Raw genomic sequence first — 21,551 nt, forward strand, 5'->3', positions numbered from 1 at the left:
CACTCCTTTAGCTCCAGTAGCTGACTTACTAGGGGTTTCGAATGGGTCCCATTTGAAGAGAGATTAAAAAGACTTGGACTTCTCTAAGGCAGCAAGAGGGAGGAAGCAACTAGTTGACTATCCTGTCTACTAGTCCTTTACATCCCTACCCTGAACCCGCCCACCCACCCACCCCGTGGCCTGCTCTTGCACCCTCCCTCCTTCCCAGACCCCCACCTCTGCTGTGATCGATCTTCCAGAGTTCAGTTTAGCGAGTCTAGTGAAGACTCACTAAATCGAACTCAGAGGGCACCCCTGCTGGTGGCTGGTATTCCTGCTCTTGCCAGGAATAAGGGACATCGACGGGAACGTTTGCTCCCATCAGCCTCCTGGTGTGGGGACGTTGCCAAGCTCGGCTTAAGGTAAGCTGATTCCAGCTGCGTGTTCTACGTGTTCTACGCAGTTGGAGTTGTGTACCTTAACCTGACCTTCCGTGTCGAGTGTGGACCTAAAACATAAGAACATAAGAACGGCCATATTGGGTCAGACCTACAGTCCATCTAGTTCAGTGTCCTGTCTGCCGACAGTGGCCAATGCCAGATGCCCCAGAGGGAGGGAACACAACAGGGAATCCTCATGTGATCCCTCCCCTGTCACCCATTTCTAGAGAAACAGAGGCTAGGGACACCATTTCTACTCACCCTGGCTAATAGCCATTGATGGACCTAACCTCCATGAAATCCTAGCCTTCCCCACTGTGGCGTAGTGTGGGTACCTTGCTGGTTGCTGGGCTTGGTTACTGGTTACTGTCTGTCCCACGGCCCAGCAGAGTAGCTGATGGGACAGGGAGGTACCTGTTCGACCAGTTACCTCCCAGGGAGAGGAACAAAGGAAGGACGTGAGGTCAGCCCTGGCTGGAGGGCAGGGCTGGAAGGGACAGTTTTTTAGTTTCTGTCTGGTATCATGGAGGAGGCAGCCTAAGGAAGGGGCTGGAATTTAGGGGCCTAGTCTCCCCCATCTCTAGGGGGGCTGAGGCATCCTAGGCCTGCCCTGTAACTGGATTACATCTATGCTGTGCTATATCCTGAAGAAGCAATAAACTCCCTCTATTCTACTGGCTAGTGGAGTCTGTTCAGGCCATTACGGGGGTGCAGGATTCGGGGAAACCCTGACGTGCCGTCACACCCACATCCTCTGGCAAGGAGTTCCACAGGTTGGCTGTGCGCTGAGTGAAAAAAAACTTCCCTTTGTTTTAAACCTGCTGCCTATTCATTTCATTTGGTGACCCCAAGTGCTTATATTTCGGGGATAAGTAAATAACTTTTGCTTATTCACTTTTTCCACACCAGTCATGATTTTATAGACCTCTTTCCTATCCTCTTAGTCTCCTCCTGGCCAAAGATTTCCTGGTGCTTGTTCAGTGATCACCCTGCGATGAGGGGAATACCATGAAATCTTCTGTGTCCAGCCCTACCTAAGGGGTACAAACTCAAGAGGGACGTGCATGGCCAGCATCCTGTATTTCGGGGTGGTTCTCCTCCCCTGTGAGAGGCCCACACTAGGGGAACCCCGATCTCCCCTGAGTGCTTAACAGAGCTCAGGCAGAACAGGCTATGTAGGCCCCCACCCTTTTTTCTGAGTTTGAGGCTACCCAGCAGGGAAAGCCTGAAAATCAACCTAGAGAGAAACAGCAAAGTATGGCGGAGACTGGAGGAGCTAGGAGCTAGGTTTAAGTGGAGTCTGGCAAGGTCCCCCAACACGAGGGTGACGCATGCAGGCGAGTCCTCAGGAAGACTCAGTCTGAAAGGGTTCCACCTGAAAAATTTAGGAGGAGAAAAGAGGCTACTTTGTGGCATGATAGTGCAGGGTTGCTCCATGGCATTATTCCAGATTTACCCCACTGTACAGGAAAGCAGCACATGGCCCGTTCCCATTATGGTCATATGAGTATTATTTTATACTAGAAGATTTACCCGAGTCCTTCAGGGAAGGGGGGTGGCAGTGTGGGGGTGCAGGAGTCAGGGCATGGGCCTGGGGATATGGGAAGCTCAGGGCAGGGAGCTGGGGATGTGGGGGAGGGTGCAGGAGTTTGGGTTGGGGTGAGGAGAGGCTCCGGCAGGGGTTAGGAGGAAGGGGAGCTTAGGGGAGGGGGTCTCAGGGGAGTGAGTGGGGGTGGCCGCCCAGGATGGAGGAGGGCACGCACCCTGCCCACTGGCTTCTCCCCAGGGCTGGCCAGGATGGGCAAGGCTGCACAGGCTGCCTGACATTGCTCCTAGGCTGGTCCAGAGTTAGGGGGAGGCATATGGCGGCCGGCAGCTGCTCCCCATGCTGGGTGCTGCCAGCCAGTGGCTGCTTGCTGGCCTGCTTGCTGCCCCCTTGTGGTCATGTGTGAGTATAACTGCTCCTGCTCTCCCACCCCTCCCTTTCCGTTTGATGGAAAACAATCCCATTCCAGGCACATCCCATTGTCCTGGCACAACCAAACCCTGACCTTGCTTTAAGTTACGATGAGGCCAAATGTGGTGGTCCTAGCTCTTATCCTGTAGGAGTTCTTAACAGACAGACAAACACTCTAAAATATATAGTAGATTCTGAGTAGTGTGGTTAGGCGTTTGCTTCAGTGGGGGATCATTTTTCTCCAGCATGTTTGTAGTGCCCTTGTGAAAAAGATGAGCCATTTATATATAAAGGACACAGAGGCTACATCAACACTGCAACGCTATTTCGGGATACCAGAGTATCCCGAAATAGCTATCCTGTGTCTTACCAGCAAGCTCGTTATTTCAGGCTCGTTATTCCAACATCCCTGTAAACCTCATTCCAAGGGATGTTTTATATAGCGACTAATTTCGAAATCTGGGCAGCGACAAATTACAAATGAAGCTATTTTGAAATAAGATCAAAATAAGATACGCAATTTGCATAGCTCAAATTTCATATCTTATTTCGAGCTACGGGTGCAGTGTAGACGCACCCAGACAGACCCTAGATTTCCCTCTGGCGCTCTAATTCTCCAATTTAATAACAGCCTGTGCTTCTTCCTGTCACCGCATGAGGTCTCCCTACATCCTGGCCTGGTCCCACAGCTGACTGCATTCTGGGCTGGTGACTCACAGACAAACCTGGGGAAGGGACATTTTTCCTCTGCAATAAGCGTGTCCCAATAGAAAAAAAAGTGAGTCCACATCTAATGCAAGGCTGAATCCTTTATTAAGCGTGATGCTGGCCCCTAGGCATTGGCTTAACCACCAGGCCTCTGCCGCTGTTGCTGATGCTGTGTTGGATTAATAGAGATTATCCCGAACGTGCTCCATGATCTTCATTAGCGCCAGCCACGTTTCTTCCGCTGTCGGGATGATCTGGCTGGCTGGAAGGAGGAAGCCATAGTGCCCGGTGTCCCGCAGCTCGAAAGTGTAGGAGTACTTGACCCCGTTGTCATAGCTCCAGTCGATCATGGTGCCATCCGCGCGGTCTGGAAAAGAGAGAAGCCGAGACACAGTGCTGGAGACACGAGTCTGTGAACAGTGTGGGACATGTCCGGTCCTGCTTACACAAGATGTAAAGGGGTTGCCGGAGATCCTTGCTAGGAGTGCTCTGAGCCCACAGGCGCTGTGCGATGCGTTGTGTTCATCTGCTCACAACAGACATCACCGGCCTTGCACACGTAGCCACTATACTTGTGAGTTGCGGGCTTTGCTGTCGGCCCCCCCTGAATTTGGGCAATCTACAAACACGGAACCCCAGTGTGCACAAAATGCCACATGCAGGCTTGCCAACGGGTGGCACACAAGGGGCCCCAGGTCATGGCGATACAAAAGGGCCAGAGACCTGGGCCCTTTAAATCGCCGCTGGAGTGCGGTGCGGCTTGCTCCAGGCTGCTCTGAGGGCTGCTTGGGGGGGGAGGATGGCACTCGCTGGGCATCACTGAGGGCTGGATTTTCCCAGTCCTGTTCCTTATGCCTGAGGCTCCGCCCCTTCTGGGAGTACAGAGCCAGCACCACCCCCATCATGCCTAGGGGCCCAGAAAGTCTGTCAGCCCCTAGCTACATGCCTGCCTGGTCCCAGCATGAATTCTAAACCCTGGCGGTTCTGTGGCCTCCGAGTTCACTGGTACAGCCACAGTTAAGACTGTGGGTGGGCATGGCACACGGGTTCGGTCTGAAATAATACTGCTGGTACCGTGCAGCCATCGTGATTCGGTGAGGGAACGTGAGGAAGAGCATAGGTCTCCCTCTGCTCAGCCCTGCCTCAGTGACAAGCCACTTACAAATGGTGTCGATCGTGCTCCCATAGGTGTACTGCGTCCCGTGTAACGCCGCTAAGGCCGCCACTGCCTCGCTAGCTAGCTCGTTCTGCAAACAAAGAGAGTAAGAGGTGAAAGGCCGGGAGGCGCTTGAGTTTTCAGCCCCTCTTTCCTGCGTGCAGTAGCAGCACGCACGTGCCTGACATTTCGTGATTGGGGACAGGCTATTTCAATCCCGGAATGGTGGGCGGAGCTCAGTGAAAGGCTCCGCCCCCCCCAGATGAGGGATGGGCCGCAGAACCCAGATTGTAACTGAATGTGGGGATGAAAAGTGAACAAACAGGGATGGGGTCAAAATGGGGGATCCAACAGGGGACCCCAAGCAGAGAACCCTGGGCAGTGCTCACAGAAAGAGCCCAAGGAGTCACTGGTTGCCACCCAGAGGAAATCTAGTCTCCAGCTGTCCTTAGAAGACATGCACCATGGGTAGCTTCTCCCACGCTGTCCTGTCCAAGTGGCTTAGGCCTGGACCTACAAAGGTATCTAGGCTCTTAACAGGGCCAACGACAGGGGGAAGGAGAAAAGGGACAGTTGCCCTAGGGCCTGGCAATTGAGCAAGAGTTGGAGCTCTGGGCCCTTTAAATCGCCATTGGGGCCCTGCGTGGTGCAGTTCGAGTGGTACTGGCTTCTGGCTGCCAGTAGCCCCGCCCCTTTCATCCAATGCCCCGCCCCTTCCACCCAATGCCCTGCCCCTTCCATCCAATGCCCCGCCCCTTCCACCCAATGCCCTGCCCCTTTCATCCAATGCCCCGCCCCTTGTGGGGGCCCAAGTTTCGGCCAAGTCTATTGTCAACCCCGGTGCTTAATTTCAATTAAATTAGGAGCCTTAAAACCTTTGTGCCTCTGGGCCCGAGGGCTGAGCTGGAGGGGGCTTCCATGTGCTAGTGCAAAGACGGGGACTCCTGTCCATTAGGAAGAGACAGAGCACCCACCGATTTCAGACTTAGCTTCCAGATGGCCATGAGCTTCACTCACCCTCCTGGCCCAGCGTGGAAGCTCGGTTCTCTGGTACATCTGTACTGCAGCTGGGAGGGGCCGTTCCCAGCTTGGAAAGAGGTACAAGTGCAGTGTGGCCATGGCAACACAGGCCTAGGAGCTAGGGCAGGGCTGGGCTTGGGCCTGCTGCTGGCCCAATCAAAGGAAGCACAGACAGGGCAACCCAGGCTGGAACTTACATCTCCCTGCTGAGCGCAGCACCTTGCATCCATCTAATCCCCTGAGCAGGGCTAGCAACAGACATCACCAGGCCCTGGGCAAGGAGGTGGGAGGGGCTTGGCTCCAGGCCCCCAGAAGGGGTGGGGCCTCTGTTAGAAGGGGCGGAGTTGGGAGGGCTAGCCGCTCCTACCCAGCCCTCAGTGCCTCCTGGACTGTGCCATGCAATGCTCCGGCGGCGATTTAAAGGGCCAGCGCTACAGCCACTGCTGCAGCGAAGGTGGCTGCCCAGAGTTCAAATTCGTTTTAAATCACCAAGGCCCAGGGCAGCTGCCAACCCTGCCCCCGAGCCACCAGCCCCTAGCGCCCAGCTGTTTTAGCCCTCTCACGATTTTAGCCCTCTCACCAGTTCCTGATGGTCAGGCGCAGGCTCTGGCTTGTAGCCATAAGGGAACAGTAGCATCTGGGAGTAGCTGTGGATGGAGAGCAAGGCTTTCACATTGCCGTGGCTCAGGACGAAGTCCACGATGGATTTCACTTCGCTCTCAGAGTGAGGGTAGGGTCCGTGGTACGTACTGGAACATGGATTGCTACTGGAACCCGGGCCTGTGAAGAAATGTGTGTGGTGGCCAATGAAAATACAGCAGATCCGTGCAAAACGTGTATTTGTCTGGGTGAGTACAACATTCTTTTTTTTTTTAAGGGGGAAAAAAGCCCAAAATAAAAAAAACAATTATTTCCTCACTAATAAATGCGACATGTTCCAGGTTTCTAATTTACATTTGCAAACCCTCCAGAATCTCTTTCCCTTCACTAGAAAATGTTTCAGCAATTTAAAGAAATCGGGCAGGGATTATTCACCTCCATGTAACTCTACCAAAGTCCCTTCATGAAACGAAAGACAGGACTGTGCAGCACTTTAAAGACTAACACGATGGTTTATTAGGTGATGAGCTTTCGTGGGCCAGACCCACTTCCTCAGATCAAATAGTGGAAGAAAATTGGCACGACCATATATACCAAAGGGATACAATAAAAAAAAAGTGAACACATATAAAATTGACAAATCAGATTTAAGAATAGAGGAGGGGTGAGGGGGGAAGGTTAGCATTGTGAGGTAATGACATTAGGGGTAATAATTGGGGAAGCTATCTATGTAAACGGGAATTAATAAGGTTGGGTGAGTCCTGCAAAATAAAGCAATATCGCCTTTTTCACAATGGGAGTAGATTTGTTTGCAATTGCAGTACTAAGCCAGTGTTCTAGGTACCACACAGGGATGTGGCTTTAAGAACTAATTCATTAGAGAATCGATATTATGACTTCCTGTCAGCCAGGAAGCTGATTCCGTTTCCTTAACAGAACCGACGTACTATCCCGCCGTAAGAGAGAATGGTAAATACATATGTCATGTCTTTAATCTAAGGAGCTGTACAAGCGCTCATGATAATCCCAAAGCACATGCTCACAGTAAATAGACAGACACTAGGAATGAGTAACTATTCGACAGGCCCGGAGCCAGCCTGTACCTCCAAAGCCTGCATCCCAGTTCCTGTTGGGGTCCACGCCAGGGCAGGAGGATCCAGCATAGATAGACCTGGTCTTCCGCCACATGCGGTTCTAAGAGCAAACACAAGTGTTTGATTGTGGTTTGATTAATGGAGCGCTGCTAACGGTTGGGTCTTGAGTCATCTTCGTCTTTGCTAAGTTATTGCACAGCATTGACAGACAGGTGAAAAGTTCGCCAGTGAAATCCACAGAAGATGGTTTGGACTCTAAAGTAATCGCCGCATTTGGAGGCACTAGCTGGCGTGCTTAAGAACATAAGAACGGTCATACTGTGTCCGACCAAAGGTCCATCTAGCCCAGTATCCTGTCTACCGTCAGTGGCCAATACCAGATGCCCCAGAGGGAGGGAACACAACAGGTAATCCTCACGTGATCCCTCTCCTGTCACCCACCTCCAGAGAAACAGAGGCTAGGGACACCATTCCTACCCATCCTGACTAATAACCATTGATGGACCTAACCTCCATGAATTTATCTAGCTCTTTTTTGAACCCTGTCAAAGTCCTAGTCTTCACCACATCCTCTGGCAAGGAGTTCCACAGGTTGACTGCTCTGAGTGAAGAAAAACTTCCTTTTGTTGGTTTTAAACCTGCTGCCTATTCATTTCATTTGGTGACTCCTAGTTCTTGTATTGTGGGAATAAGTAAATAACTTGTCCCTACTCACTTTTTCCACATCAGTCATGATTTTATAGACTTCTATCATATCCCCCCTTAATCTCCTCTTTTCTAAGCTGAAACGTCCAAGTCTTTTAACTCTCTCTTCATATGAAACCCCGATCATTTTTGTTGCCCTTTTCTGAACCTTTTCCGATGCCAATATATATTTTTTTAGATGAGTCAACCACATCTGTATGCAGTATTCAAGATGTGGGCGTACCATGGTTTTATATAGAGGCAATAAGATCTTCTCTGTCTTATTCTCTATCCCTTTTGTAATGATTCCTAACATTTGGTTTCCTTTCTTGACTGCTGCTGCACACCAAGTGGATGTTTTCAGAGAACTCTCCACACTGACTCCAAGATCTCTCTCGTGAGTAGTTGTAGCCAAATTAGATCATAATCATAAAAGCTGCATCCAGGGACTTTTCCAGGGCATCCTCAGATATTTTTGATCTGCCATCTCCTAGCGGAGAGGGATTGGGAGATCCAAGGCTTGCAGATGGGTCGTTGACTCAATACAGTATCGGGGATGCCCATCATACCCATAAAAAGGGCCAGAGTTGGGTCATCCAGCCAGGATGTGAGAACTCCTCTTCCCTCCCTCCCTTTCCTCCTTCCTCCAGAGGCACTTACTGCACTGTGAGTATAAGCAAACCCGTCGGGATTGGTGACTATCTCAAAGAAGATGTCGACTGTGTCCAGGATGGCGGTCAGAGAGGCATCCCGGCCATATTCACTGGCTATCTGCGTGAAGAGAAGGTCTGAATTACCCCAAGTTCCCATTTCTTCTAGGACAGGGTCATAAAAACAAACCGACGCTGGCGGATGAAGGCTCACATTACAGAACAGAGCGATTGTACTAGGTTAGGCCTCACAGGAGGAGAAGGGCAGAACCAAGAGCCAAGGGCTGGAAGCTGGACAAATTCAAATGAAAAATCACCCACAGGGATGTGAACCAAAAACTGGGCCAAATACCCATGGGATGTGATGGATCTTCCATCTCTTGAGGTCTTCAGAGCGAGACCGGTTGCCTTTGAGGAAGAGGGGATTTGTCTAAACACAAGTCATGCTTGAGACCCACACAACCTTTTGGACTCAATTCGGGGGCATTGTAATCTCAGAGAAGAGAGCAAATGGGATATGGAGAGTGAATGACACTTGATTGCAGATCATTTATGTTCTTCCACCCCTAGAGATTGGTTCCATACAGTTGTGTAATTGCAATGAAACTGCTCCAGTCTCAGTCTCTGCTATCTCTCCACCCACTGGGAATTAGATCCGTGTAGCATCACTAGGATACATAATCCCACGGGATTATTCCTAATCCTGCCACAGTGCCAAGGAGCTGTTCTAGATTAACTCCTAAGGTCCCCTCAAGCCCGATATGTCTAGGTTTCTAGGATTACCTGGTTGGCAGTCCACACGCCAGTCGCCTGGGTGATCCACTCTCGAGAGTGAATGCCCGTATCAATCCAGATTGCAGGACGGTTAACTCCGCCTGTGCTGAACTGCAGGGGAAGTCAACATAAAGAACAATCCTACATTAGCTGCAGTGTAGGCATTGGTGAGTCCAAGTATGTATGCATAAGTGTCAGGAGCTTGCTTAGATTGCATCATGCCTATAATTCGTTACCTGGCTAGCGAGGCTTTATTATCAGACGATCCCTGCCTCTTTGGATTGCTTGTGTAGTTTCATCTGTGCTCGACTGAATTAATCTCTTGATACAGGCCAGCTGTAATTGTTGTAACCCAGAGACTTTTTTTATCGATTCAGGATCTTAAATCATATCTGACATTGACCACTTGGGTTTTAAGAAAAAGTGTTTCAGCAGCCAGCTAAGTGTCTCCGTTGATCCTCGTTATAAACCATCCATCACGGTGCTCCTTTACCTTATTAAAAATGTATCCTGTGGACAGACTGCTCTGGAATTTATATAAAGTTAACACTCTGCCTTTGCTAGAAATTCTTAAACTGTGTGAGTGATATATGTGAGTGAGGAGGAAGGATGAATGTAACAATCACTGTACAATATGAATAAATGTTTCTGGAGCTATAGGTCCCAGTTCAGCAAATCACTTAAACACGTGCTTAACTTTCAGCACGTGTAGGTTCTGTTGACTCCCATGGGACTACACATCTGAGGCGCTTTGCTGTCGCCTTGAAGTATTAACATTCTGTGCACTACCTACCTTTAGCACATAAAGAGGTCGCTTTTCATAGCTCTGCCCAATCTGAATTTTGCTAACCAGGTCTGGATTTTCAGCCACAAGATTGTCCATCCAGCTGTAGATCTAAAAGGAAGAGTTGTCAGGACATGCACATTATATTGGCCTTGTCGGTTCTGTGACGGAATATACCCCAGTACAACTTACATACCTTTGTAAGCATCTTTGTACAAGGCATGCCTTGTAAGATATCATTGAAAACTCATAACTTGCTGATCAGTATTGTCCTGATAAAACATGTGTGGCAACACTGTGTGAAGTTATAAGATATGGTACCTGCATGATGTTCAAAATTCACACAGCGCCAAACTGGTCAAACAGACCTGTCTTGAGCAAAGGAGTGTTTGTTTGCCTTAATTTGCATTTAAACAGCAAACAGAGTAAGAAGGAAAAACCAAGGAAGCTCGAACAAATGGGAAGAAAGAGCAGGAACATCCTTCCACAAAGAGTCTTTGTCTCCTAGTTCCCAGCTGGAAATGTTTTTCAAGTGGGGGATTGAAACTATAAAAAGAAGGAACAAACACCCCAAGACACATGCCCTCCTGCCTCCTTGCCCATCGCAGTCTCTGCCCTTGAGAAGACAAAAGGAAACAGCCTTTAGGGTTGAGGCCCCGAAATGAAGAGGCCGGCCAGTAACTTTGCTGGAAGCATGCGGTGAGAAATTTTGCTTGAATCTAATATAGTTTGTTAAGTTAGGGTACATCTACACAGCAGTGTTATTATGGAATAACTGATATTATTCTGAAATAACAGTGCGCGTCTACGCTGCAAGCCTTTTTTTTTTAAATAATGTCGAGCGGGAGGACTTCTTACTCCGACTCCTGGCAACCCTCATTTCACGAGGAGTAAGGGAAGTCAAAGGAAGAGCAATCTTCCTTCAACTTCCTGCTGTTTAAACAGCACCAAAAGCTGAATTAAGCTATTTCGACTTCAGCTACACAATTGACAGAGCTGAAGTTGCATAGCTTAATTCAACTTCAGCTCTGCTGTGTAGATATGCCCTTAGGGACTAGTTAGGTTTTCTGGCAAACATTTCTGACGGTTATGCCTCATTGCCTGTACTCATTTAAAATCAATCTCTTTATAGTTAAGAAACATGTTTTACTGTTTTATCTAATCCAGGGTGTTTACGATGAAGTGTCTAGATAACTCTGTTTGGGTATGTCTACACTAGCCCCTTAGTTCGAACTAGGGAGGCTAATGTAGGCATTCGAAGTTGCAAATGAAGCCTGGGATTTAAATATCCCGGGCTTTATTTGCATCTTCCCATCCGGGCACCATCTTACACCTCGTGGAATGAGGTGTAACAGTTAACTCGAACTAAGGACTTAGTTCGAGTTAACGTTTTAGTGCCGCGTGTAGCCGCGGGCAGTTAGTTCAGACTAAGGGGATTTAAAAATGGCGCCCGGACGGGAAGATGCAAATAAAGCATCTTATTTAAATCCCGGGCTTCATTTGCAACTTTGAATGACTACATTAGCCTCCCTAGTTCGAACTAGGGGGCTAGTGTAGACATACCCTCTAAGACCATAAGCTGGGTATACTGCTCTGTTAAAGGAATAATGGGCTTAAAATATTTGTATGGTCCAGGAGAACACTGGGAAACACAGGACATACATTTCTGGGTGAAAATCTGGGGACTGGGGGTGTGCTGGGGTCACCCTGTAGCATATCCCAGGCTGGCAAGAGACAAAGTGTGCCGGGCAAGCTGCAGTTACTCACAGACACTCCGGGTGTGACTTGCAGGCTGGAAGGCTGTTTGTGAGCACCCTAGCAGGGAGTTACTTCAGCAAGGCATTGTAAGGCTACAGGTCAGGGGCGACACAGTCCCCACTTGGTTGACTTGCACCCTGGTGTATCACCATTTTCATTCTTTGTTCCCAGTAAGACATGGCTACTTAGTCCCTAGTAGGTGAGCAGCAGGTACCTACAGCTATTGAGACCCTGGGATTTTACACATCAAGAGTTGGAAGAGCCACTAGAGCGGATTTGCTTTGCCTCTTACACTTGGGTGCCAAAACTAGGGATGTAATAGTGTAGCCAATTAACCGATAAGCAAAAGCGTATAGGTTAATGCTATTGATGACGTGCATTCCTGCCCCCCCCCCCCAACCAGTACATTTTTTAGCAGGCTGGCCACCAGCCTGGCTCAGTTCTGGCTCACGCCAGGTCCAAGACTTACTCCCGTTGCAGCTCTGCATTTAAAGTGTATTAGGAACCAAGTGGACAGGCAGCCCGGCTCAGTTTCGGTTCGTGTTGGGTCCTGGATCTTGGTCCCAACCCCAGACAGGGGCTGCTGCCACCCCACAGTGCTGCCTCTTTATCAGAGGCAGCAGCACAGGGTGACAGGTAGCTGGTCCGCAAGAGGAGTTCGTTTTTAAACTGGTTCTCCTCACTGACTAGCTCCCGCCTGGCATCCCATGCTGCTGCCAGCCCCACCCCCAGGCACTATAAAATAGTCGACTAATTGATAAGAATTAATGAGGTTACTTGACTATTCACTTAACCGATATTTAACATCCCTAGCCAGAACGCCTCCCCTATGCCACTGTGTTAATTCCCCCTGTGTCCTCCCACACAGCAACCAGTCTGAACGATTCCGGGAGGCCCGTAGGAAGAATGCTGAGAACACCTGAGATCACACAAGGTTTCCTCATCCACCATGAAGCTGGTGCTCTGATTACACCTGAACTTTGGATCCACAAATGAAGCAAAATGGGTCTCCCAGAGGAGTAGGTAACTGCCTGGACAATGAGTTGCTTAACACACAGGGAGACAGGAATGATGGGGAGTTTGGCTTCCAAGCTGGGGAGAAGGGACCTCGAAGAAGAGAATCTCTTCGGTGTAACTCTTTCTGGGAGGATCTCCCAACAAAAGTCTCCATGAAACCCTACACCAGAATGCCGCATTTCTAGACACGGAGCCAGCCATGATATGGCCCGACCCTCTGACCACACTCCTCAAAGAAACGAAGAGAACAGGCTGCTAAGGAAAGTACCTCCTCGATGGTGTGGTAGGAGGCGAAATTAAAGCTGTTGCTGCTTCTCTCAAACTTCCTGGATGCCATCATGGCCTCTTTTTCGTCCTCCAGTAATTCCTTTTTAAGGAAACACAACCATGTACAGAGAAGAGTGTTAGTTTTTTCCACGTGGAAGGTATGTTGGCCATATATATTCAGACACCCAAAGGAACTGATCCTGAGTCCTTCCGTGTTAGAGGTACAAACCCCTAGCTGTTGAGCGCAGGGGTCATGTTCTTAACAGTTGAGTAGTAGGTTGTTATAGTCCATGAAGTCAGCCACTAGTGGGCGCTATTGCATGTACTAAACTAATATGCTTATATCCAAAGAACAGCTTTAAACGTGCCCTTTAAAACTCAGTGTTCAGCTGAGCCCTTCGGATCCGCGCTCGGCTCTATAAACAAGTGTTAGAGAATGTAATGCTCGCGGATGGTGCTAGAGGATGAAGGCCTCCACATAACAACGCAGCAAGGGCAGCAGCTTCTCTCCCAGTGTTCTGGGGCTGTCCTCTAATCCCTTGGTCTGGAGGAGCTATGAATTAAATGAATTAATGGAGATTGCCTATCTCCTAGAACAAGAAGGTCATGAAGTCCAGTCCCCTGCCTTCACAGCAAGACCAAGTATCATCCCTGACAAATTTTTGCCCCAAATCCCTAAATGGCCTCCACAAGGATTGAACTCACAACCCTGGGTTTAGCAAGCCAATGCTCAAACCACTGAGCTATCCCTCCCTGAAGCTAACTTAAAGGATGAGATGGTAGTTCCATCTCATTCACCCTTGTCCACTTTGCTGAAACTGTCCAAGTCAGTTGAGTTTAGTGGGACATGATTCTGTTTTTCCAACTCATAGTTTTTCTGATTTTGCAGTGGGGGAGGTCTAGGTTGGACATTAGGGGAAAACTATTTCACTACTAGGGTGGGGAAGCACTGGGATGGGTCATCTAGGGAGGGGGTGGAATCTCCATCCCTAGAGCTTTTTAAGTCCTGCCTTGACAAAGCCCTGGCTGGGATGATGGAGTTGGGGTTGGTCCTGCTTTAGGCAGGGGGCTGGACTTGATGACTCCTGAGGTCTCTTCCAGTCCTAGAATTCTATGATTTGCTGACCTAACTCATGCCTAACTCAGACCACCTCCAGGGCGACTGTGGTACTTTCTTGCACACGGCCATACATGCTGCAGAAGTCCTTACCTGAACGTCATCTACCATGATTGTGTACGGAATGGCGTTGGACTCCAGGAAGACTTTGACTGCTTGGAGGCTATGGAAGGGGACTCTCATATCCACGGGGAGACCAGGCTTGGCCGGGCTAAGCCAATAGTCAATCTGATTTAGAAAAGAAACGCAAGATTAGCTTCATCCAAGGCTCTGTACTCCTCTACCTAGCGCTCTCCAGACACTGCAGAACGAGCCAAGTTAACCCAGCCAGTGATGTTAGTTAATAATATTATAATAATATGTTGTATTTATATAGTGTCTTTTATTCTTAAAGATCCCAAAATGGTGGGTGTCTCTACATACACACATACAAACACACGACTTCAGTGCCCAGTGAAATTCAGCCACCTCTGAAGTGGAACATAGCAGCTCTTTTAACAGAACATAGCAACTCTCCCAGAGCAGGGTGAATTATTCACTGCAAAGAAAGTATTCATTTATTTTAGTTCTTTTTTGCTAATTGCCAATTGCTCATGAGCAGATTGAGATGTTTACAGATTTGTTCCTCGTTCACTATTATTCCTCATTTTTTGAGGAATAATGTTAGTTCGAACCAGGGGGTTTGGTTTGAACTAATGCGTCCCGGCGCACACTTTCACTTTCGAAACAGCTGTTGATCGGAGTAACGCGCCGGCGAGCTCATGCTAATGAAGCGCGGGATATTTAAATCCCTATTGCATTGACTATTTCGAATGCCCACATTCCCTTGGGGGAGGGGTGCATGCCCCCCAGTTGGGGGACAAACAGACACACAAACAAACTTTCTCAAATATGTAGTAGATAATTGTCCCTTTCTCCACCTCTGTCCCATGCTGTCCCAATGGAGTTATAACTGACCCAATCCCTGTTTCTGGCCCTTTGCTGCCCCCTGTGGTCATTATAAAGTATAACTATCTCTGCTAGCAGACCCCTTCCTTTCCATTTTATGAGAAACAATCACATTCCAGGCACATCCCATTGTCCTGGGACCACCAAACCTTGGCCTCGCTTTAAGTTATGATCAGAGGAAGCTGCGTACCAAATGTGGTGGTCCTAGCTGTTACTGTATAGGAGGAGCTATTGAACAAACAGGGACACAGATAGACAGACAGACAAACTCTTTCCAATATATTGCAGATATCTCAGCCGATGAATCACTTCTGAATCTTGTGCTGGGAATGTTACTTTGAATATTCACTCTTTATGACCTGAGTTGTTTTGAAGGGATATACAGGCCAGTCAGTGTGTTTCTGTTCCTTGACTGGATTAATTTGTTAGATGCTGGGAATGGGTGACAGAGGAGGGATCACTGGATGATTCCCTGTTCTGTTCATTCCCTCTGGGGCTTCTGGCATTGGCCACTGTCAGAAGATAGGACATTGGGCTAGATGGACCTTTGGTCTGACCCAGTCTTGCTGTTCTGATGTTAATTTAACTCTTTAAATCAGGTTTCCAGTGCAATGTTCACAGTTACACATTTAACATCTTCTTTGAAAGAATACTCGCAATATTTGCTTACAAATTGCTGCTCTCGCCAATAAACTTGTCTACTAGAATAGTCTCGGGAGGTCAGCTTGGAAAAGTGTCAGCGAAGAAGAAGCAAAATAATTTTGGCAGCGTTAGTCCAGCTCTTAACACTGCCCAACAGTCGAGGTTGTAAAGTGCAGAAGAATAAATAATATCTCAATTCAGAGGGGAATTTGAGACTGCAGAATTGAATAGTCCACATTTTAACTTTGATAAAACTCTGGTATTAGTCCCCAAGCCCTTGAGAAACGTGCCAACCGGCTGTTAGTAATCACAGGTGGCCAGGAACTGCACTTTATATCAGTAAACATCACTTACTAAATTATGTTTCCCTTAATTCCATGCTTGGGCACCATATCAGGATAGTGATAGAGGCAGGAATCACCAACTTCTTGCATGGTTCTGGCTTTTCTAGGATCTCTCTTATCATAGAACCATAGAACCATAGAGCTGGAAGAGACCTTAGAAGGCCATCAAGTCCAGCCCTCTGCTCTAGGCAGGACCAATCCAAACTAAATCAACGCAGCCAGGGCTTTGTCAAGCCGAGACTTAAACACCTCTAGGGATGGAGACTCCACTACTTCCCTAGGTAACCCATTCCAGTACTTCACCACCTTCCTAGTGAAATAGTTTTTCCTATTATCCAGCCTGGACCTCCCCCACCACAACTTGAGTCCATTGCTCCTTGTTCTGCCATCTGTCACTACTGCGAACAGCCTCTCTCCATCCTCTTTGGAACCTCCCTTCAGGAAGTTGAAGGCTGCTATCAAATCCCCCCTCACTCTTCGCTTCTGCAGACTAAACAGACCCAACACCCTCAGCCTCTCCTAATAGGTCATATGCTCCAGCCCCTTAATCATTTTGGTTGCCCCCCCGCTGGACCCTCTCCAACGCCTCCACGTCCTTTTTGTAGTGGGGAGCCCAGAACTGGACACAATACTCCAGATGTGGCCTCACCAAAGCCGAATAAAGGGGAATAATGACATCTCTGGATCTGCTGGCAATGCTCCTCTTAATGCAACCTAATATGCCATTAGCCTTCTTGGCTACATGGGCACACTGTTGACTCATACCCAGCTTCTCATCCACTGTAACCCCCAGGTCCTTTTCTGCAGAACTACTACTTAGCCAGTCGGTCCCCAGCCTGTAACAATGCTTGGGATTCTTCCGTCCCAAGTGCAGGACTCTTATTCAAGCACTGTGAGTTCTTACTCTCTTTGGGTATGTTTACACTTGCAGCCTAATATTTAAATCCCGGGCTTGATTTGCAATTCTGAATGTCTACATTTGCAGCCCTAGTTCGAATTAGGCTGCAAGTGTAGACACACCCTTTCACACCTGACAGCCCAAGGTGCTATGTCTGTCGTTCCCTGCTACAGGGGATGTCTACCCTAGTTCTTACCTGCAGGTCTTCCAAGTCCCCTAGTTCCCTGAGTAATGCGATCTGCCCTTCGGTGGTGGCCCTGATGCGGAGAACTTGATCTCTGGTGAAGACAAAGCAACAAGGACAGGCAGAAGGCATGTGAGAATGATGACAATGAGCCAGCAACAGTTCAGAGGTGAGGTCACCGCACAGGTATTGGATCGTCGCCGTGTGCCGAAGCGTACAGCGGTGTTCAATGTGCGGGGGGCTGGAGGCTTAGCCAGACGGTGAAGAGGTAAGGGACGTACGGCAGTTTGAAAAGGCGACAAGCAGATTAGAGGTCTGCGCTGGGGGCACGATGGGCTGTTGTATTAATTTAGATGGAATAAATGGGTGTTAAGACAACCCTGTTGCTCTCCAACGTTAAGCGTGTGACACGAGGCTTGGAATTTGGTATGTAGCCTGCTTGTGACCTGGCAAACACGTGATAAGAACCTATCCGCCATAGGCAGCTGCAAGGGAGGGACACAAAGGCTATGGGACTGCCCCCCAGGACTCCTCCCCACACCACCCCTAGCCTGGGGGAGAGATGTTCCTAGGAGGGTGCAGTGCCTGGGACAGCCCCCTCCTTTGCCCCATGCCCCGCCTCTTCCTGGCCCCTCCCTGCCCCCATCACCTCTTTCCCCATGCCCCTGCCCTTACTCTGCCCCCTCCCCACTACATCCCACCCCTGCTCCAGCCCCACCTTGTTCCCATTCTACCTCTCCTTCCAAGCCACCTTCCCTGACCAACATGGCCCAGGAGACTAGCGGGGAGCCGGGGGCCGGCAGCAGGGGTTGGACGCCCCCTCTGTATTCACTGGTGGCAGCAGGAAACGGAGCAAGCTGGCCCCCGCCCACCCTGCTCCCCTGGCTCCCAGCCATGTGGCTCTGCTTCCCGCTGCCAGTGAGAAAGGGGGGCAGTTCCACCCTATCCCCCAAGTGCCCTCCCCCAAGCAAGGCACCTGGGAGGCAGGGGAGGGGAGTGAGCTGGGACCGGGCTGCTCCATTCCCACGGTGTGTAAGGGGGAGTTCGACTCCTAATGCCAGCACCAGGCCACCTACTAGTCCCCTGGGTTGCTCGGGGTCCCACGGGGGCCCCCCAAATGGCCATGGGGGGTTACCCCTGACCCTCCAATGGACGGCATGGCTCTGGATTGCCCCTCCCCCTCTCAGTGTTTGGGGGCATGTGACCCTTCATGCTCCCCCCGCACCGCCCCTGCTTTGCATCTGGTCGAAAAGATACAGAAAAACCGGAAGAGCAGTGGAGGTGTTGGCAGCGTGACGTACGACGTAAGGCTTTCATTTAACTGCATCCCATGTCCCCCTTCCCTATAGCCGGGGCTCGCTTTTAGACAGAAAAGCCCACTGGTTTGAGTTGCGACGTTGCTCTGGTTTAAAGTCCAGCCGCGTTTCCTCCCGGAGGGAGCTGGAATTCAACCAGCAGAGGTAACAATATCATCCGGGCCCTCTCCCTGGCCCCAGCCGGCCAAGACACCAGTCGGGGTTAGGATGACGAAGGGCCGGGGTCCCAGAGATGGCAGCCAGGATGGTGAAGCTTGCGCCAAGAGCCCATTTTGCCTTCGCAGTCTTTGGCCCCACAAAGGGAATCCAGGAAGCAGTGAACCCAAAACTGTTGTGTTGGGAACCAGATCTCCTCATTATTGGGTCCACCAATGAGGCCTACTTTCCAGCGCAACAATTTTGGTTCACTGAGACCTGATTCTACACTGTTCTTGTTTACCAGCAAGAGCATCACGCAATCCTTGAGTTATATCAGGAGTCCTGTTGGTTAGGATGAGTTCAGTCTGTCTCTCTTTTGTACCTCTTCCCATCAGCGTTTGTAGTCACAGGCTATCATGATATGTTAGGAACTTACATTCAATTTTTAAAGGCAAACTTATAATAAGAGCATAAGAACGGCCACACTGGGTCAGACCAAAGGTCCATCCAGCCCAGTGTCCTGTCTGCTAACAGTGGCCAATGCCAGGTGCCCCCAGAAGGAATTAACAGAATCATCAAGTGATCCCTCCCCGTCACCTATTCCCAGCTTCTGGCAAACAGAGGCTAGGGACACCATTCCTACCCATCCTGGCTCATAGCCATTGATGGACCTAACCTCCATGAATGTATCTAGCTCTTCTTTTGAACCCTGTTAAAGTCCTGGTCTTCACAACATCCTCTGGCAAGGAGTTCCACAGGTTGACTGTGCGCTGCGTGAAGAAATACTTCCTATTGTTTGTTTTAAACCTGCTACCTATTAAGTTACAATTTGGGTAAATTTGTAAGAAAAGTCATCACAGCATACCCTAATGGCCCAGGACTGATACAGTTCTAGTGGGCAATGAAATCCTTGCTTTTGTTAGGAAAACATCCCAGAAAGCTAGTAAGTATCTATCAGAAGGAAAGTTGACCTCTACCTGGACTCAAGGTTACCAGGTTGAATCACAAACTACCCATCTTAACTCTGCTTGCACAGAATATTTGGGAGTGATTTCAGATTATCTTTAAGGAGCACGTAGAAAAAAGCAGACTGATTCAAAACAGCCAGTGAGATCTCATGATGTATAGATGTCACGACAAATTAAACCATGTCTTTCTAATAATCTCCAGTGGGAAGTGGTGGAAATCACATTGTTCCAGCTATTTAAAACTGGACTTTGTCAAACACTGAAGATTGCAAGAGAATAATTATGTCGCTATCATGGACTATATTATCTAAGGGGCTGTGTCTAGACTGGCCAGTTTTTCCAGAAAATCAGCCACTTTTCTGGAAAAACTTGCCAGCTGTCTACACTGGCCGCTTGAATTTCCGCAAAAGCACTGACGATCTCATGTAAGATTGTCAGTGTTCTTGCGGAAATGCTATGCTGCTCCCATTCGGGCAAAAGTCCTTTTGCACAAAAGGGCCAGTGTAGACAGCTCAGATTTGTTTTCCGCAAAAAAGCCCCGATCGCGAAAATGGCGATTGAGGCTTTTTTGAGGAAAAGCGCGTCTAGATTGGCCACGGATGCTTTTCCGCAAAAAGTGCTTTTGCGGAAAAGCGTCCGTGCCAATCTAGATGCTCTGTTCCGAAATGCTTTTAACGGAAAACTTTTCAGTTAAAAGCATTTCCGGCAAATCATGCCAGTCTAGACGTAGCCAGAGTGTTTTCCCCAGGTCTTTTTCATTCCTAATTTCTGTTATCCTAAAAGAAGATACAAGTTCAAAATTGTTCTTAGAGGCTCTCAACTCTTAATCAATTCTAAATGACATGGCCTTTTACAAGCACATTGCCCACTCCACTGAAGGCTGGGTTGATTTGGAAAACACATAAGAAGAGCCTTTGAATACAGAAATGTTTCTTTTGCCGAAGAAGCAAACGTAGGTACTGTGGTCAGACAAACCATTAGAAGGATCCACCAGGCTTCACAGGCCACGTGGACAGATCTTTGCTCCTTCGGTGAGCGGGTGTTTCCCAAAAGTCTTTATTCAGCCCTTCCACAGATAACACTCCAACCCAAGTCCTGAGTGCGATCTGCCATAGTTGGCCCAGAAAAATTAGAGATGGAAAAGACCTAGTGGGTTATCTAATCTAGTGCCTATTCCACCTGTGGCCGGTTCAAAATTGTTTCCTTGGTTTTCTGTATGAGACCAACAGGACTGTGCCCACTTGGAAATGGATTGAGACCACAAAGACCACCAAGCAGTCATCAGGACTAAACACTTAAACAAACATTTCAGACACATGGGTAAATACTCCCTATCTTGTGAGCAAGTCTCTGCACCGTACACTCCCCCGAAACCCTCGGTACTCACCCCACAAACAGCTTTTGGCTGAAGGCAGCTGCCAAAAGAACACCAAATACTAGAAGCCCCCTCATGATCAGCAATGAGAGATAGTCACTCACCCTCACTGCCTATATAGTGTGGTTTTCCAACCATGGTTTACCAAGGACCCTTCCTTTCCAGGGCTGTTACTCATGTCCATTCTGAGTGCAGAAGCAGCGATAATACTACAAACAAATTCATCAAAACCATTTCCTGGGGACTGATGGGCTTGTTTATTTGGAGAGGAAAATAAAGCATGTGACTTGCACACCTGAGACAACACACGGCTTCCTGAGACACGCTGTCCTAACACGAGCGTTGTATGATGCAAGTATCGCATGTTCTCCAACCAATAATCACCAGGCACAGTTGCAGGGATATTTTTGAGATAGTATCTCAGGGTATGGGGTTAACCTTTCCTGCTCTTTCCACCTGCTCCTGTCAGTCGGGGCTGGATTGCAGGCTGAAGTGCCACAGACAAGTCGGCGGGTTCAAAAGCAGCCGTCTGATAACTCGAAATTGCTAAGAGATCCCTCGCCACCTAAGACCTCACAGTTGTTGTGCAGCGTGAACCTTGTAACAGCTTCACACCCACCTCTGAGCACATCACAGTCACTGTGGCCACTTGGCACTTCTATCCCTGTTTTATGGTTTGGAAATGGGAATCTGATGTCTGTGCATTTAAAAATGGGTTTTTCCTCTTCTTTGT

At 48.9% G+C, this 21,551-nt stretch overlaps 1 protein-coding gene across 2 annotated transcripts; it reads right to left on the bottom strand.

Annotated features, from left to right (window-relative positions):
• Window positions 1-3,172: 3,172 nt before the first annotated feature.
• Window positions 3,173-21,058, bottom strand: LOC102460747 (carboxypeptidase A1-like). Of its 2 annotated transcripts, none has more exons than XM_075925265.1 (11): window positions 20,923-21,058; window positions 17,034-17,115; window positions 14,099-14,233; window positions 12,890-12,988; window positions 9,856-9,957; window positions 9,072-9,173; window positions 8,299-8,409; window positions 6,964-7,054; window positions 5,841-6,040; window positions 4,247-4,331; window positions 3,173-3,451 (listed from the first exon to the last, which is right to left on the bottom strand). In XM_075925265.1, the coding sequence occupies exons 3-11, from the start codon at window positions 14,186-14,188 to the stop codon at window positions 3,264-3,266; spliced, it is 1,068 nt and encodes a 355-aa protein (XP_075781380.1). In that variant the 5' UTR covers window positions 14,189-14,233; window positions 17,034-17,115; window positions 20,923-21,058; the 3' UTR covers window positions 3,173-3,263. The 2 variants fall into 2 exon arrangements, with proteins under 2 accessions (XP_075781380.1, XP_075781374.1); XM_075925259.1 differs by having other exon boundaries at window positions 20,831-20,949.
• Window positions 21,059-21,551: the final 493 nt, after the last annotated feature.

Source organism: Pelodiscus sinensis, chromosome 1 (assembly GCF_049634645.1).
Source record: "Pelodiscus sinensis isolate JC-2024 chromosome 1, ASM4963464v1, whole genome shotgun sequence".
In the NCBI taxonomy this organism is placed as follows: domain Eukaryota; kingdom Metazoa; phylum Chordata; order Testudines; family Trionychidae; genus Pelodiscus; species Pelodiscus sinensis.

Coding starts and splice junctions, on each gene's coding strand:
- LOC102460747 (XM_075925259.1), bottom strand. CDS start 20,895: ATGAGGGGGCTTCTAGTATTTGGTGTTCTTTTGGCAGCTGCCTTCAGC. Junction 12,989..14,098: donor TCATGGTAGATGACGTTCAG/GTAAGGACTTCT, acceptor TTCCTTAAAAAG/GAATTACTGGAGGACGAAAA. Junction 7,055..8,298: donor TTGCTTATACTCACAGTGCA/GTAAGTGCCTCT, acceptor GTTTGCTCTTAG/AACCGCATGTGGCGGAAGAC.